Source organism: Typha latifolia, chromosome 8, assembly GCF_019914945.1.
Source record: "Typha latifolia isolate L0001 chromosome 8, TyphaL0001v2, whole genome shotgun sequence".
Classification (NCBI taxonomy): Eukaryota; Viridiplantae; Streptophyta; class Magnoliopsida; order Poales; family Typhaceae; genus Typha; species Typha latifolia.
In genome coordinates, this window is record NC_133093.1 from 1,396,676 (window position 1) to 1,413,556 (window position 16,881).

The window sequence follows — 16,881 nt, forward strand, 5'->3', positions numbered from 1 at the left end:
TATACTATGCTCACTTGTAAGGTATAATAAATATCAAAAATAAAATAAAAAGTTATAAGTACTAGGACTAGAGAGAACCATGTCTCAATTGTGACATAAGATGGCAAGAAATTATCAACCCATATGGCTCAACAAACTCAAGTTGGTAAACAGAACAACCAACCTTAGGCCAGGATAAAATCCCTTTCAGTCTCAATCACTCAACAATTCTGCATCTATTGCATATCTCAATGGCTAGTCTTTACAAAGGTTTCAATGATTAAAATGAACAATTTGGAACTAACTAATAGAAAATTTTATAAAAAAATATGTCGTTAGTTCGCCGTAAAGATGAGTTAAATTAACTATAAATATGGAAGAAAAAAAAAAGAGAACATCTTAATACAGAGAAGAGCCAGTCTTTATTGGAAGTAGAACATAAGGTGATAAATTTCCATTAAATTTAACCTCTAAGTTAAAAGCAAATTATAAGGTTAAAAGTCTAACAAGATATAGACATGAAGACAGGGATAATAACTACATGGGACTCCAAGAAATTAATTTAAGAGTTACAGATTGCACCTATTTCCACTACCTAATCTCAACTGATTTCTGGGACCCCTCTTTCAATATATTTTGTTTTCTTTGTTTTTAAAAATGACCAATCTCTAGCTACTCATCAGACTGCTTCAATTTGCCAGAAACTCCCCCAGTTGTACATTGGGCATGGAAATTAAGGCCTGGCATTAATTCCCTTGGAAATTATTGAGTAATGCTATGCTTACACACACCTTGTACTAACTACTGTTTGGAAAGAGAATTACTTGGTAACTCATCAACTCTAAGTTGGTAGTTTCTCTTCAATTCATAACCACCTCTATTTTTCCGTACAAGATGATATCTTCAATTTCTCTTTAATTCACAATCACATATTATAAACGTGATTGATGTAGTGCCCACCGGGGGTGAAAACTGATTGGATACGGATCGGATAATGTTTAAATCATATATGAAATCATAATTTTTATCCGAATAGTAAAATTTTAAATAAAAAAGAATATAGATAATTTTTGGATAAAAGATTAAATCTTGAACGGATTCATTTAGAGATGAAGCACAAAAATATTAAAAGTTTTTTATTTAAATAATATAGAGCATATTATTAGTAATAATATCAATATTCATCATTTAAATAAGCAAACTGAAAATGTAAATTATTTGTAAAATATGTGGGTAAATGAATATCATATATCTATATCTAAAAAATTATATCCGACTCGTATTCAAATCTGTATCCGAATTGGACAAGAATTTTTTATTCGAATTCGATCTGAATCGAATCGGAGTTAATCCAACAGTAAACCCCAAACAAAATGAGACCAAACCAAGACTCACTAACTACCAAATCCAAGTAAACTAGTAATTTCTCTCTTCATCTCACAATCACCTCTATTTGATGTACAAATAACACCATGTCTACATAATTTATATTCGTCACGAATCACCTCCTCGCTCTAATCCCGTGGAACTTTTTGTGTTTGTATTTTGAAGATGATCGTAATCATCAAATATATACTATCGATACATTGATACACATTCGATGACCAGTTCAAATAGACTTAGACCGAGGGGTCGGCCCATGTCGAAACCTCTCACATTAAAAATGATACTTGATGTTTTGTTGCAAGTATATATCATAATCTTTAGTTGCTAGAACATTGAAGTTGAATTGGCATCCCAAGTTTTACTGCTATGAATGATCCCACATAGAAGCATCTCTCCTATGAATCAAGTTGCAATTGACCACTTACCCCTCCACTATCCCCTTCCCCTGGATCTGCAGCACTCTCTGACATTTTTCCTGGCCCCAACCAACAAGCCAAGCTTTTATGTGCCTCGGACCACTTTTTGCCACTGAAACCTCCAGTAACACTCACCCTTCTTGGATTCCATTTGGCTTTCCATACTTCCAATTAGGGTTTGTAAACGGATCGGATACAAATCGGATCGTAATCAAATTATCCAATCTTTATATTCTTCTTCTCACTACGGATTGAATTAGGATGGTAAATATATTTGCTTAGTATTGATACAGATGCAGATTTGAATATCGAATAATTACAAATTATATTATATTTTATACCAGATTTCCGATCCTTATAGTGTTGTTAATTGCTAATAAAATCTAGGAAAAATATATATATTTTACCAATTTGTCATTTACTTTTTGAATTTTTATTTGAGTCTCTTTGACAAACTTATGGTTCTATCTTATATACAAACTCCCTATCATACTTACTTTTGATATGAAAAAAAAAAAGAAGTAATCAAAATGCTCTTTTTGTTTCACAACAAACAGATAAAAACTAGATTCTAACAATTTTATTTGAGTCTTTCTCACTTTTGAATTTTGGGCATTTCAAATCTAAAAGACAAAAATGTCAAAAGTTCTAACAGTTTTATCATAAAGTAACTTTTTATTTTTTGTTATCATTAACAGTATGAAATAGTGAATGATCTACTAGTTGGACAAATAGTTCTTAATGCCCAAGTTTATAATCCTAATTGGTGAAAACTTCTCCCAAATCTATCTTAATCTGACCAACTAGTTGAATTATAGTTGACAATTTTTATCAACTTTACCAAATTATGCACTACACCAACCAACCTCTTCCAAGAGAACAAAAAGGGCGTTGAGAGCTGCACGCTGTCTGAATCCTTGGACATGGCTGCTGGAAAATGGGGTCATGGTCATGATCTGATAAAGGATTCTATGCAATGAATTTTTTTTTTTTTTTTTGGGTAAAAAAATGTCTATAAAATTCTCACCATAATAGAATAATCAATAATGCTTGGGGGCACTCACAATGTACCCAAAATATTATTGATCGAGTAGTCCGACAAATAATTATAAATTCGGAAATTACTATTAGCCTAGTGGACTTTCGGAATGCAGGGTTTGGGCATGTTGTGATCCATTTCTTAAGAACGTTATTTGTCTGTAGAGTCGTCCATCTACGTGGAGACATAGTTTAAGAAAAAGGAAGAAAAAAATTATAATTTTAGAATATTATACTTCACACTCTATGTTTTTATGAATTTAACACCAACATTTTAGGTATTTAGAAGATTCACGGCACTGCCCAAGTAATTGAGTTGGCTCGAGTTTGGTTCGAAAATGAGCTGATTCAAGTTTGCTATGCAAAACAGGCTCGAAATAAATTTCGAATCAAACTTGATCATAAACCAGCTTGATTAAACTTGGCTTAATAAAACCAAAAAATAATAATACAATATCTAAATATAATATAATATATATATATATATATATATATATATATATGATTAATATGAATCTTTAGATTAAGATCTAAAGGTTAATAATATTATTGGCTCATTAAAATTACTTACTAATTGGCTCATTTAAGCTCAAACTCAAAATTAATTTAAAATATACTCACATTTAAATAATTTGAATTTAAGATTGATTTTATTTGGCACAGAAATAATTTTAATTCAAGCATGATCAGAGGTCTCGGGTCCATTAGTCTCCTAATTATTATTATTACTAATTAGATATAAATTAAAAAATATCTATGTGAAAGGACTCTATTTATGGAAATATGAGACTTCAAAAGCACAAATTGATTTATAAAAAATATAATTTATCCTTTTATAGTTTGCTTATTTTAACCCTTTGACGTTAGCCAAACCACAAGAAAAGTGTGTATCTAAGCCTAATATAAACGCTAAATTAATAAAAATATATGATGTGAAAAAAAAAATTATACCAACCAACTTTAGAAGAGTTAGTAAATAATTCTCATCCAATCACTTATATCTATGGCCGACTCTAACCCTAAACAAGTACTGTGGCTCGATGCCGTTAACTAGCCTTCCAAATCTATCGTCCAAAAGCTAAATTCAGGCTCACCAAATCATCGAGCAATTTTTATTCACAATAAATACTTATGATTGGAGTCGATCATACAACCTCCTTAGTTACTAAAAGTTATAATGAGTCGGAGTTTGTCGATCTAGTATTAAAGGCAAAATTATATGAAGTGAAATATAATTTTATATTTCAAGTCATGAAAAGTAATTAGTGGGTACATTCCAGGTGTGCCAAGAATTTACCCAAAGATTAAAAAAAAAGGGCACTTGGGTGGGTCCCTTGCTCTTCCAATCATGGCGACATGCTTTTCTTGTGGGTTTGGGAGTATCGCCGTTAAATAGGAGAAAGTTTCAAATAAGACCATCTACTTTTATTATTTTTTTATTATACCCAAATTCTCCTTCTTTTCTTATAATTTTTATATAATACTCTGAGTTAATTTAATCCAACAATTTTCAAATAAAAATAATATTAATTAATTGATATTTGAAACTTTTTCCGTAAAATAGAGTGTTAATTAGAAAAGAGGGCGATTAGAGGTTAAAAAGAGTTCTGTTAGATTGGGTCAGTAAAATAGAGTGTTGATTAGAAAATAATAAAAATATAAGGTGTTATTTGAAACTTTTTCCGTAAGAAAAATAAAAACTAAATTAAAAGGATTCCGGAAGCAAATGGCTCCCGTGTCCTCTTCTTCCTGTGCGCCACTTCTAGTCCTTTTCCCTTCCCGTATAAAAGTATTGTTCCGCCACAAGAAAACGTTACAAATATTCCATCTTTGCTCTAAATTTCCAATTTTTTTATGATTCGCAAGCGTTGCTTTCGCTGCTCTCCCTCTGCTCATCTGCGTGGGCTTTGTCTTCGTCCCCGTCTGCTCCCTGTTTCCTTGGTGTCCTGTTGTTTTTGAACAGGAGGCACCAGATCACACGCTTCCTTACAGCTTATTCCGATCTGGGTGCCGACAAATTCATCGTAAGAACAAGTTTTGAGAGATGGGTCTTCGTCGTGCGGAGGAATCACGGGAGATTTAGCCCTGGTTCTCGATTTCTCAGCGCAAACTTAGGAGGTTTGTGGAGAAAAGTAGACTTTTTTTTTCCTTTTGTGGACTAGTTCTTCTTGACTTCTATTGTTGGGTTATTGGTATTAGTAGTTGTGTTGTCTACCCTTGGAGAAAGAGATAGACGACGACCTTCCTGGGCATTCGATCGAATTCTCCCTCTTTTGGCGTAGAGAAGGAGATTTAGCGCAGAAAGGCATCATTTTTATTTATTTTTGCCTTGTTGAGACCATGGGTGTCTTCAGCATTATGGGCGATTCTTTTGGGTGTTCGTCTACGGGAGAGCGGCTAGTCTCCGCTGCCAGAGATGGAGACGTCCAAGAAGCCCAGGCCATTTTGGAATACAATCCGCGGCTCGCCAAGTATTCGACGTTTGGCGTGCGGAATTCTCCTCTGCATTATTCTGCAGCTCATGGCCACCACGAGGTGATTCTTGATTGATCTATTCATTTTCTGTTTTATCCAAATTTTGTTTAGTTTATGTTTGTGAATCTTGATTCCTTGACGAATAAAGAGGGCTAGCTATGATATTTGTTTCTCCAGGTTGTTTCTCTCCTGATCGAGTCTGGTGTTGATATTAATCTCAGAAACTACAGAGGGCAGGTAGGATTTATTCCATAACCGATTTTCATTTTGTTCGATAGAATTGTTATGCCATTATAAAATCTTTTTGATCCTCGAATATCGTTGTATTACCCTTTGATTAATATCTAAATGATTAAATTGATGAAAGTTAGAGCTTGAGTTCTTTCATAAGTATCTCGATCTAATTGTGTTTTAATGCATTCTGATGTGTCAACAGACCGCTCTAATGCAAGCTTGTCTATATGGTCACTGGAAGGTTGCTCAGATTCTCTTACTTCTCAAAGCCAATGTAAGGCTATAGTTGACTGGCTTGTGCTTGTATCTTTTCTTAGGGGTTGCATTTTGATATTATCTCTGAGACGAAAGTTTGTATATGGAATTTTAGATCCACAGGACAGATTATATCAGTGGTGGAACAGCTCTTCACTTTGCAGCTCTGAATGGCCACACCCGCTGCATGCGCCTCCTCTTTACTGATTATATACCCAGTATACCTGAGTTTTGGAATATAATGAGGAGGAAATCAACCAGAGAAGCATTGACAGTGGACCTTGATGAGGTGTACGTTGAATTCTCATCTGCAGGCTTTCTTGATATCATTGCTTGACGACTATCACAAGTTTTTGCGGTTCTTATTTGTCTTCCATTAGGGCTATCTCTAAGATAGTGAACAAAAGGGCCGATGGGGGAGTCACTGCACTTCACTTGGCAGCGCTTAATGGACACGATGAGAGCATGCAGTTACTCTTGGATTTAGGAGCTTGTATTTCTGAGGTTACTGTAGAGGATGGATCGACAATTGATTTGATAGGTGATGTGCTTACCTCCTCAGTATTTAATTTCTCTGTTGCTGTTTGTTTATGCACTAGTATGCTATATGTTTTTTGTTTTGTTTCCATGATTTTGTACTCTCTCATTGATTCTAGGCAGTTGATCCCCTTTTATGCATCACATTTCTGATTTCAACTTTTCGAGCTGAAAAAGAGTTTCTGGAGAATTTGTGAACTTTATAAGAATATATGCACAATATTCAGAATATATCCTACTGTTGGTTGCAGTATTCTTGTTTGGAGTCGGAGTAGAAGGTAGAAACTTTACATTTTAACACTTTTACAGCCCTTGGTTGTGCCTTGGGATTGTAAAACACTTATGCCTTGGTTAGAAAGGTTTAATAATTTCCCGAAGTTTTAAAGTAAAATTTTGAGTCCAGCTCTGTGTGTGTGTGTGCATACATACACACACAGATATATATATATATATATATATATAATCATAGGATAGATTTTGTATCTGATTATGTGATGTTTGCTCAAAAATTGAATTATGAACTTGAAAAGATTTTGTTCTCCCTTGCAACAAAGAAAGCTATAGTCTTCTTTCGGGTATAGGAAACATCACAATCTTGGGCACTAGCAATTATGGGAATTTTACCTTGGTTAGTGCTGCATTACTATAGATATATAGCAACTAAAACATTGGGTGATCAGTTTGCAGGGGTGAAATTGGCTGATATAGAAATAATATTTTCATAATTTCTATCTTTACTTTGTTTGAAATATTTGATGAAAGGAGATGGAGAGTCTGGCATGAAGCTAATGGTCTGATCAGCTCAATTTGATGTCCTTTTTTATCTTAGAAAATCTTGCATTCTTGGTTTTCCATATAAATAGTAAAGAAGAAAATTTGATGTTTTCTTCTATCATTCTACCGGAGGATATTTCTATTACGAACCAGATCTAGAATGATTCGGACATAAGAAAATTATGAAAATTTAAGTGATGGTAGCCTCACGAGATAGGGTTCTAATGGCTTTGGTTCATGTCAATCGGATATCTGGATGGAAAGATATAATTAAAATAGTGGAGCAAGATCAAAACGGGGCAGAATAGTAAATATTCGACGTTGCGACGGTCGTCAAAGGGTGGCGGACAACCAAGGGTGGTGGTGGACGACCGTAGGGTAGGGTGGCTGCTGAAGGTGATGGTAGCCATGGGTTGGAAGTAGAATTTAGGTTTCTAACTTAGATCTACTCTTAGGAAAATAAAGACGCTATAATGGCTATGATAAAAACGGTAAATGCGATAATAAGAAAATAACTAAACTCAATTAATTCTCAATGCTTGGATTATTGGATGAATAATAAAGAAGCTTTGCCCTTCTATTTATAGAGGTGGAGTACAATGAGTCATACTCGAATTAGTCCTAAATGCTTATACGACTCGAACTAGGACTTGACTTAGAGACTTACATGACTTAATTGAATTGTCTTAGTGGTTTACATGACTTAACTAGACTTGCTTTAAGTGTTTAAATAAGCGATAAATATGACCTAGAGATAAACATGATTTAGCTAAATCAACTTTCATTATCCTTCTTTGAATGTTTCTTCGTTCTGCCACAGATAAAGTTCTAATCTGGAGAAACCTTGAATACGAAAGTTGTAGATCAGGACGTTTTCGATCTTTTCCAAGTGGTTTCATAATATTTGGTTGACTGATGAATATCTAAAGAATATTTTTCTGAAACTGCGCAGAAGTTAACTGAACTGAACTTAGCTAATTAAATAAATTCTAACCTACTTAGACTCTACCTAAACTACATAAACAAAATAAATAAGATAACTAAATTCGGCCCATCGAGCCTAATGTTTCTATGATGTGATCCGATTTGACCCGGATCGCATCAATTTCTTACCAAACTAATGGATAATTAATTACTAGCGAAGATTTATTGATGGATGGACACTCTTAGTTGTGCGGGTATAGAAAGCAACAAAGAAAGCAGGTTTTTGGATTTTTAAGAAAGTCTATTATGTGGACCGTTCCAAACTCTGTTATATGGATGAGCTCTATGTAGTAATTCTCTTCTTGCTCTCAATATAGAGTGCTATCTGCATCAATGTAACATGAATAATGCAATTCTTTCTTTTCCACATGCTGAGGGGATAGAGAAGCTTAACAAAATGGAAAGGGTAGTTGCTGCCTAAATGTACTGGAAAGATTTTATTTTCCATCTTCAATTGCATCACATACCCCTTTTCATTCGTATTAGGACTTAGGAGGCATTTACTGATAAACTATTATCCTTTCACAATTTCACACATTTCTTTAAAAGTTGTTCTTCATTTTTGTTTCACAGGAGCTGGAAGCACACCCCTTCACTATGCTGCTTGTGGTGGAAATGCAACATGCTGTCAAGTATGTAACCTTGTTTTTAGTTTGTTGAATATCTGAAAACATTTATGACAACCTTAATAACTGTTGCAATGCAGCTTCTTATTGCAGAAGGAGCTAGCTTGACTGCTAAGAATGCAAACGGGTATGCATTTTCTCTTTTAAACCGGACTGCCTAAGGAAGTAGGAAATGCTCAATTGAATGATCCTGTTGGAACATTAAAAATATCGTCATCGTTATAGTTGGTTTAAGAAGATAGGCATTGAGTTACTACTTGATGACCAAAGTATGATTCTGGTGTTGTCTCTCTGAGTTTGCAAAAAGTTCTGGAGAAATGTTAACTTTCTGTATAGTTCAATGTTTTGAAAGATAGTTGCAGTTTGTGGGCGTTCAGTTGATCACCCCATTGCATAGCATCTAGGCAGCATGCGGTCGCCTTGGCGGCCACTGAGGTGGTCTAACATTCTTAATTCATAAAAGTAGAATATATATATATATATATGATACTAACATAGTATATATAAATTTTTAATAGTCCACTACACCAAAATATGAAATTTCATAATCATAATTCACAACCACGGCCTCAAGTTTACAACCATTGTTAATGTAATATGACCAAAACTATGAGCTGACACAATTTAGTGGTAAAATAGAACATAAACCAAAAAGGGCAATATAACAAATAATATGTTCACATCCATTATGTCCCACGTGTCCAACACGTGAGATTGATGAAGTTAAGTGAAGATTGGTCCAACATGTGTTTAAGTGAAGAAGAGTTTTGCCGAGAATGAGGGAGTTGATAAGTAGGGCAATCTGGTAAACTCGCTTGCCCCTTTCTTTTGGATGCAGACGCTAGAGAGAGAGAGAGAGAGAGAGAGAGAGAGACTTTAATGACATTGGCATATGTCTCTTGCACGTCTTTGGTGAAACTTACTGACCCTTAATGACATTGTAGAAATTACAACCTAGAGAGAGAGAGAGAGAGAGCCTTTAATGACATTGGCACAAGTCTCTTGCACGTCTTTGGTGAAACTTACTGACCCTTAATGACATTGTAGAAATTACAACCTCTTTTTAAACTTACATAACTTGAATTGTTATTGAATTCTGTGTTTAATCGCATTAGAACTACATGATTGCAGTTGGACTCCTTTGATGGTGGCTCGATCATGGCATAAGTACTGGCTTGAGGGTCTTCTAAGTAAACAACCAGATGGTCGGATGCATGTTGTTCCTTCCCCTTATCTCTCTCTTCCCCTTATGAGCATCGTGAAAATTGCTCGGTGAGTTCTATACATATCTAGCTATAGCTGGAGTTATACAAATATTTTGTTTACTTATCTTCTCTTATTTGAGTTAGTTTTTTAATTATATTTCATCTTTTATAAGTTTCCAACAGGCTTTTTATGCTCATGATTTGACGGCTGATGTAGGACATGCTTGCATTCCTCTTTATGACTTTCTGCACTATGTCTACGGGATCTATTCTTTAACATTTCCTTGTGTTGCTGACCATGTCTTAATTAGCATTCACATGTGAGTTCTGGTAGTTAGAGGATATCTTCTCAAACATTAAGATGGCATTTACATTACAGGAGATCTTGTTGTATTCCACAATTAGAAAGATCATTCTATTTTGGAAGATGATGGCTATTACTAACATAATGTTGTAGCATTTATATAGCAATCCATCTTGAATATAATAAACTACTTGACCCAGATTTCTCTGTCAAAAAGAAAAAAGAAAAATGGGAGAAACAGATCTTGTTGCACTGTGCTAATGTGACATTAGAATGAATAATAAGTTTAAAGAGAATGTTTGGCATGGAATTTAAAGGAGATTGTTAAAGCATCACTTCTAGTCATATTAGGTGTAATTTCCCACTGGGGGTTGTTTTGAGAGTTGAGATGCATGATGGATGTCCATGCTTCACAAAGTGCAGACTGCTTCTTACTTAATATGATTACATACTTACAATGGCACATTCAGTTGCTTAGTAGGAGTTCTGAGATCTATTAGCTTTTAAATTGTACCTCAATTTTTGTTTACTGAGCAGTGTGTCATTCTTCTTATTCTTTTATGCTGGAGTACTTGAAAAAGGAGGGAAATCTGGGTATACAACATGAAGCCTTTCCTCAATGAGGAAAGTTCTTGGTTACAGAAACCATTCCTGAACTATTTTTATCCTCTGCAGAGAATGTGGTTGGAGAAAGAGAACACAGTCACCTGCTTGTGTTGATCCATGTGTTATTTGCTTGGAAATGAAGTGCATGGTTGCTGCAGAAGGTACATAGTTCTTGAACATGCATTGTCTTCTCCTTGTGTAAGATTCTTGAAGCAGTTCATTTAGACCTACTTACATTGTCAAAAGAGAATCCCATTATCAATTATCCTACAAGTATATGTGTACTTCTTATGAACTTGGTCCTTTAAAAAGAATTCATGTGATGTGAACACTCTTGCAAGGTTGTTTAACGAGGGTTGCATCTAGCTGAACTAAAGCTCTCATGGTATTAACTCTTGACTGCAGTCTGTTTTGATTGCTCTGCATTTCCTGTCTTCATCATGCTTACCACATCCACTATTTCTGGAGTTCCTAGCCATTCTTTTCCTATTAGTGTCTTACAATTTTGTGAACTCACCTAGGATGCTTTTTGTCCATCTATTAAATTACTCTCCCTGGATGATCTTCTTTGACTATAATTTTCATTGCATCCTAGACACAAAATTTGAAATCGTAAACAACTAGATCAGATGGATGAATAGCTTTTCTTTATTCAGCTTCTCCACACTCTATCCAAGTTCTTGATCTTCTTTCCCCCACTGTTAGGATGATCATATCAAAGCTCAGTGGTTTAGACAGACAATACTGGTGCTGCTCATGGGATTTTTTATGTCACAGGTTGCGGCCATGAGTTCTGCACCAGGTGTGCACTGTACTTGTGCTCTAATTGCACCTCAACTGGTGTACGTGGCCCACCAGGCTCAATAGCTTGCCCTCTTTGTCGTCACTCGATCGTCTCATTTGTCAAGCTCCCAGGTACCACACCTATTAAGGAGCTTCCATGGACAAGTATGTCCTTAGCTCTATGCTCCAGTGGGTCAACCATAGCTTCAGGACATACCAACTCAGTCGGCTGCCGGCCCCATAGATCCAACTTCCGGTCCTCAGATGTCCAACTAGGTTGCTCTTCCTTCAGGTCACTCAGCTCCAGAAAGCTACCATCGATAAAGCTCAATTCCACACTATGTATGGGAGGTGATGAGACGAGTCAATGTCTTGTGAGGCGTTTGAGACGTTCATCTTCTCACAGGGAGAGCAGTAGACGGTCATAGCTTTCTAATGACCTTAATCAATTTGTACATAACAATTGCTGGTAGTCCATTCTTTTTTTCTCTTCGTCTCATTTTCCTGTTTTCATATTCTTCTCCTTATTTTCGAAATCAGTTTCTATCATTTATATTGAAGCTTCAGGTTTTTAATTAGACACATGATTGAATTGTCATGATGAAACTTGTAAATACATGATACTGTTTTTGTGTTACTGAAAGACATCAGATATCTTTCTGTGAGTATATATGTAGTGCTGTCGACTGCTTTGCTTGTGATTAGTACTGAGTATTACTGATCAAATTATGTTTAGCTACTGTATGTTCTATTAGTAAAAAGGGAAGGTAACTGTCTAGGTAGCATTTAGAATATGTCTTGATGTTAGTCTACAACTGCAAGGAGAGAGAAGAGAATCATAGAATTTGCCTTCATTCCCTGCAAAGGAGAGAATCATAAGGAGTGATATTTTCCCTATCATTTCTCTTTCATTCCCTTCATTTCTTTTCCGACGTTTCCAAATCTTTTATTTCTATAATGATTTATTATCACTGTTATCTCAGCAACTACTCAGAAAATCTTAGACTATTAGAGAATGGCTCTTTTGAATACTTATTCTCACATTGGCCTAAGAAGTGGAATTGACTTTAATTGACCGTCTTTTGCTGTTTAAAATTTAATTGACAATGTCTCCGCAGTCTTGCTTCGGTATCATGTAAACTTATCAATTATTTTTATAAGCTTAAACTGTTAAAAAATGGTAGTTTTTAACTTTTATATTCTAATAGTTACAAACAAAAAGATAATAGTTTGAAGTCCCAGTTTTGCGTCTAAATCCTCCCTCAGTAGGAGAAGCAGTTCACATGGACTATGAGAGTCCAAATGGATAAAATTCTTGGGTATCATGTGAATTAAAGGCCCCCTTGTCCCTCCAATGCATGTGAATAATAAAAAGATAGAGACAAGGAAAGTTCTTAGCATGGGAACAGAGCATACTGAAGAGATGTCTTACAAATTCACAGAACCAGAGTGCAACTTGCATTCACCTGCACATGCGCCAGTTTAAATTTGTACAGTAGCAAGAAAGAAAAATAAATAAATAAAAGGAAGAGAGGATTGAAATCCATCTCTACAATTATGCATTCAGAAGTAGAAACATGCGAGTCATTGTCCTGTTTTTTTTTTTCATTGTCTCTTGCATGAAAAAGAACAGGACCAAGACAGAAGAACTCTGAAAAGTTAGAATGATTTTTTTGTGTTTAATCTTCTCGGGTTATGTTTAAGAAAGAATAGTGATGATTTGGATCGTATTTTTATAACTGTGTGTATCAAGTGATGAATTGCGATAGATTTACCGTATTGATTAGTAAACATAAACATTAGAGGATTTGAATCTATCTCTGCAACTACACATTCAGAAGTAGAACACATGGCGAGTCATTGTCCTGTTTCTTTTTCATTGTCTCTTGCATGAAAAGGAACAGGATTAAGACAGAACTCTGAAAGGTGAAAATGATTTTTTTTTTTTTTTTATGTTTAATCTTCTCATGTTACATTTAGGAAAGAAGAGTGATGATTTCGATCATGTTTTTATAACTGTGTATATTAAGTGACGAATTGCGATAGATTTACCATATTGATTAGTAAACATAAACGTTATAGCACAATGTCACTATGACAGTTTGGTGATATATAGGTAGTGGCATAGTTATAGTTATTTTACAAAGATAAATTATTACAAGCTGAATAGAGTAATAGTAATATAAATATCTGTAGGAATGCATGTATAGTTGATGCTAAATTGGACATTAAAATTTTCAATATGATCTGACTCAATATGTTATTGGAATAATGAGTGCTTACATTAATTAATGATGAATTAGCACTTGGTTTTCTTTGATGATACTTAGTCCCTGCCTATTTATATCCTCTCTCTTGAGTATAACAACCCCCCATCCCTTGTGTTATGTTTCTTGCATGACAACGCATCTAAAGATGAGTAAGAGAATTAGAGGAGTGGTGACATCTAGGAAGAAGAAGAAGAAGACCACTCCTTTTCTGGTACAAAGGAAACTTACAAAGCTCAAGAGGATCATTCCGACATGCCAAGATGTGAGCGTCGAAACATTGCTTTGCAAGACGGCGGAGTACATCGCCTTTTTAGAAATGCAAGTTAATGTTTTAAAGAATCTCTCTGATATTTATGGTTTATAATATAAGCCTCTCTTCCTTTCCATCTCTTGAAGTTCTTTTAGTTGGAGTATCTTATTGTACATACTCATAAAATCAGTGAGAGATGCAACTGAATGTAAAGAACTTGGCTTTCTTCTTCATGTCCTTGTGGTCTAGATTCTGTTTTGCTTGATGAGATGTCATTACAAGTATGATCAAGAAGGGGGGAATAGGATTGTATCTTTATATCCTTTTGTTTTCTTGATACTTTGTGATAATTAATGTAGGAGAGTTCTTAATTACTCAGATCTTATGAGATAGATTCACCTTCTAGGCTACTAAAGTGTTGTGGTTAAGAGTTAGAAAATGCAATTGGAAAATATGTATGAAAAGATCTTATTGAGTACTTGTATCTTACATTATATTCTCATAATCATATCAAAGCATTGAATTGGGCGATAACTGCAATCAATAGTTTACTAATGATAAAAAAAACTAAATGAAGGGATAATATTACTATAAATTTGAATGGCTTATTCTCAATGTTAAAAACAATATTATCACCTAGAGCAGTAAAAGGAGCACTAAAATTATTGAGAGAGAATGGTATAGAAACTTCTAAGCCTCAGGGAAATGATCTGATCTTTTTGTGGGGAGATGGAATCATATGTCAGTTTGCTTAGATAGATGTTGTCCCAATTGGCAGGACTGGGCTAACTCTGAAGAGGTTCTGACATATAGTATATAGTCTTATAATTCCATAGGATGTTATATTTTCTACTGTTAGGCATAGTCTAGTTAAGGACACATAAACAAACAATAGATGAAAGAGACAATGGAAACATATCTAAGACAACAAGGTTGCATGGTTTTATTTGGCAAGGAAAGAATCTGACAAGCTTCCCCATGTCTCAAGATAGAAGAGAAGAACACTATAATGAGTATAATTAAATAACCAACCTGTTTGAAATCAATACCATGATTCAAGGGTTAATTACATATAGTCTTCCTCATTTAATTTTCTTGTAACACTTTATCCTCCTCAGCTATCTAATATCTCCCCCACCCACCTCCTGACGGTGTAGATAGTAAAATATCAAATGACCATTATACTCAAAATTAATCATGCAAAATTTTCTCAATGGAAAAATCAAACGAAGCATTCGAGAACAACTAATGGAAAGGCATTCGAGAGGTTTTACATAGTTAAAAAGATCAATATGTTAGAAATAGTTCTGGCGGTCTAGATGTAATTATCCCTAAAAATAATAACAAACAAAAAAATTTTATCCAAGCAAATATCTAGGTTTAATTTAAATAAAATTCCTATGAGGGTCCAAATTTTGGGTACCATTAATCTCTCTCATAATGTGAACTTGGAGGAATTGCATAGCTTTGGTGAGACAGGAGGAGCCCATTCATGTGTAACTAAGTGACTGCATATTCTTGGCAACCTCAAAATTCAAATAGGACATGTGATTCTTGGGGCAGGCCCATGAAAACATAATAGTACAATAAAATAGTTAGCATTCAAGAAGGGGACCATTTATTTAAGCATGGGATTGATCAAAAAATATTCTTTAGGGATTATGTACAGATCAAGGGGGCAATTGAATTCTAAGGGGATTTATTAGAAAATATATATACAATACCATACTTCTTTTTTTCCATTTATTTTATCAATCGACCTTACTTGATCGATGATTACTATATTGATGAGTTAAATTAATTGTATTCACATAATGATTATAATAATCCCTTGTGTAAGCAAAACTATCTCACTCCTCCGCAGACGTAGACAATTGCCGAATCATGTAAATTTATTTTATGTGCATTTTTAATTTCCTTAATTTTTACTATTTTTCTCTATTCCAAACATTGGATAATATTCATTATTGTGGTGGTACTTAATAAAGAACTACACATAGCCAAACAATACCAAAGGCATAGATGGGCAAAGTCTCCCTCTCCCTCTCCCTCTCCCTCTAATGACATGATTGCTAAAAGAAGTGGAACTTATAACCTATGAATCCATCTATACCACAATAATGTAACAAGTCACATGATGCCATGATAGCAGTACTAGTTACAGGATTGGGGTTACCTTAGTTGTAAGGATTATATCAATTATAATACACTTTTCTTCTTCTTCTTCTTCTTCTACCACTACTACTACTTCTTCTCCTCCTTTGACATTAACATTTAAACACCAGCCTATTATACTAGTAACAATGGAGATGTGAGAGAATCCAGGGTGTGAGGACAAGTGTACTTGAGACCATGATAAAAGGAAAGGGAGAAGGCAATGAGAGATCATGTGGAGCTCCAAAGGTTGAAGAAGAAACACCCATGTGGATACCATGTGAAGTAACAATTTTTTCCTTTTGCTAAAGCCGACTAGGGGTTGAAGAAAAAGGGTTTTGCCACCACGCCACCATTACCATGTTTCCCGGATCCTGCCATCCCACTTTTCCCACCACTGACAATTATTAGGCCACTACAATAATCATAGAGATTATACATAGACTAAGCATGAGGATTAGTTATGAATCGAAAGCATAATAGAGGCGACTCTAAGACCAGGCCAGGCCGACTTTTCAGAAAAACTTAAACTGTTAGAGAACGATAATTTTTTCTTCTTTTTTATATCTAACCCTTTCGAGGCTATATATATAACCTTAATCTTC

At 34.8% G+C, this 16,881-nt stretch overlaps 1 protein-coding gene across 5 annotated transcripts; it reads left to right on the forward strand.

The window, feature by feature from the left end:
* The first annotated feature begins 4,664 nt into the window (after nucleotides 1-4,664).
* On the forward strand, nucleotides 4,665-14,444 carry LOC140794149 (probable E3 ubiquitin-protein ligase XBOS32). Of its 5 annotated transcripts, none has more exons than XM_073146040.1 (11): nucleotides 4,676-4,937; nucleotides 5,019-5,354; nucleotides 5,472-5,531; nucleotides 5,731-5,802; nucleotides 5,899-6,074; nucleotides 6,164-6,324; nucleotides 8,652-8,710; nucleotides 8,785-8,831; nucleotides 9,836-9,976; nucleotides 10,889-10,980; nucleotides 14,018-14,444. In XM_073146040.1, the coding sequence occupies exons 2-11, from the start codon at nucleotides 5,160-5,162 to the stop codon at nucleotides 14,023-14,025; spliced, it is 1,011 nt and encodes a 336-aa protein (XP_073002141.1). In that variant the 5' UTR covers nucleotides 4,676-4,937; nucleotides 5,019-5,159; the 3' UTR covers nucleotides 14,026-14,444. The 5 variants fall into 5 exon arrangements, with proteins under 5 accessions (XP_073002140.1, XP_073002141.1, XP_073002138.1 ...); XM_073146037.1 differs by lacking the exon at nucleotides 14,018-14,444 and adding an exon at nucleotides 11,597-12,306 and having other exon boundaries at nucleotides 4,722-4,937; nucleotides 5,022-5,354; XM_073146038.1 differs by lacking the exon at nucleotides 14,018-14,444 and adding an exon at nucleotides 11,597-12,306 and having other exon boundaries at nucleotides 4,795-4,937.
* The last annotated feature ends 2,437 nt before the right edge of the window (nucleotides 14,445-16,881 follow it).

Bases quoted from the DNA above. Each gene is read 5' to 3' on its own strand.
- LOC140794149 (XM_073146037.1), top strand. From the start codon at position 5,160: ATGGGTGTCTTCAGCATTATGGGCGATTCTTTTGGGTGTTCGTCTACG. The intron at 5,532-5,730 runs GTAGGATTTATT...ATGTGTCAACAG, and splicing joins TCAGAAACTACAGAGGGCAG to ACCGCTCTAATGCAAGCTTG. The intron at 6,325-8,651 runs GTGATGTGCTTA...TTTGTTTCACAG, and splicing joins ATCGACAATTGATTTGATAG to GAGCTGGAAGCACACCCCTT.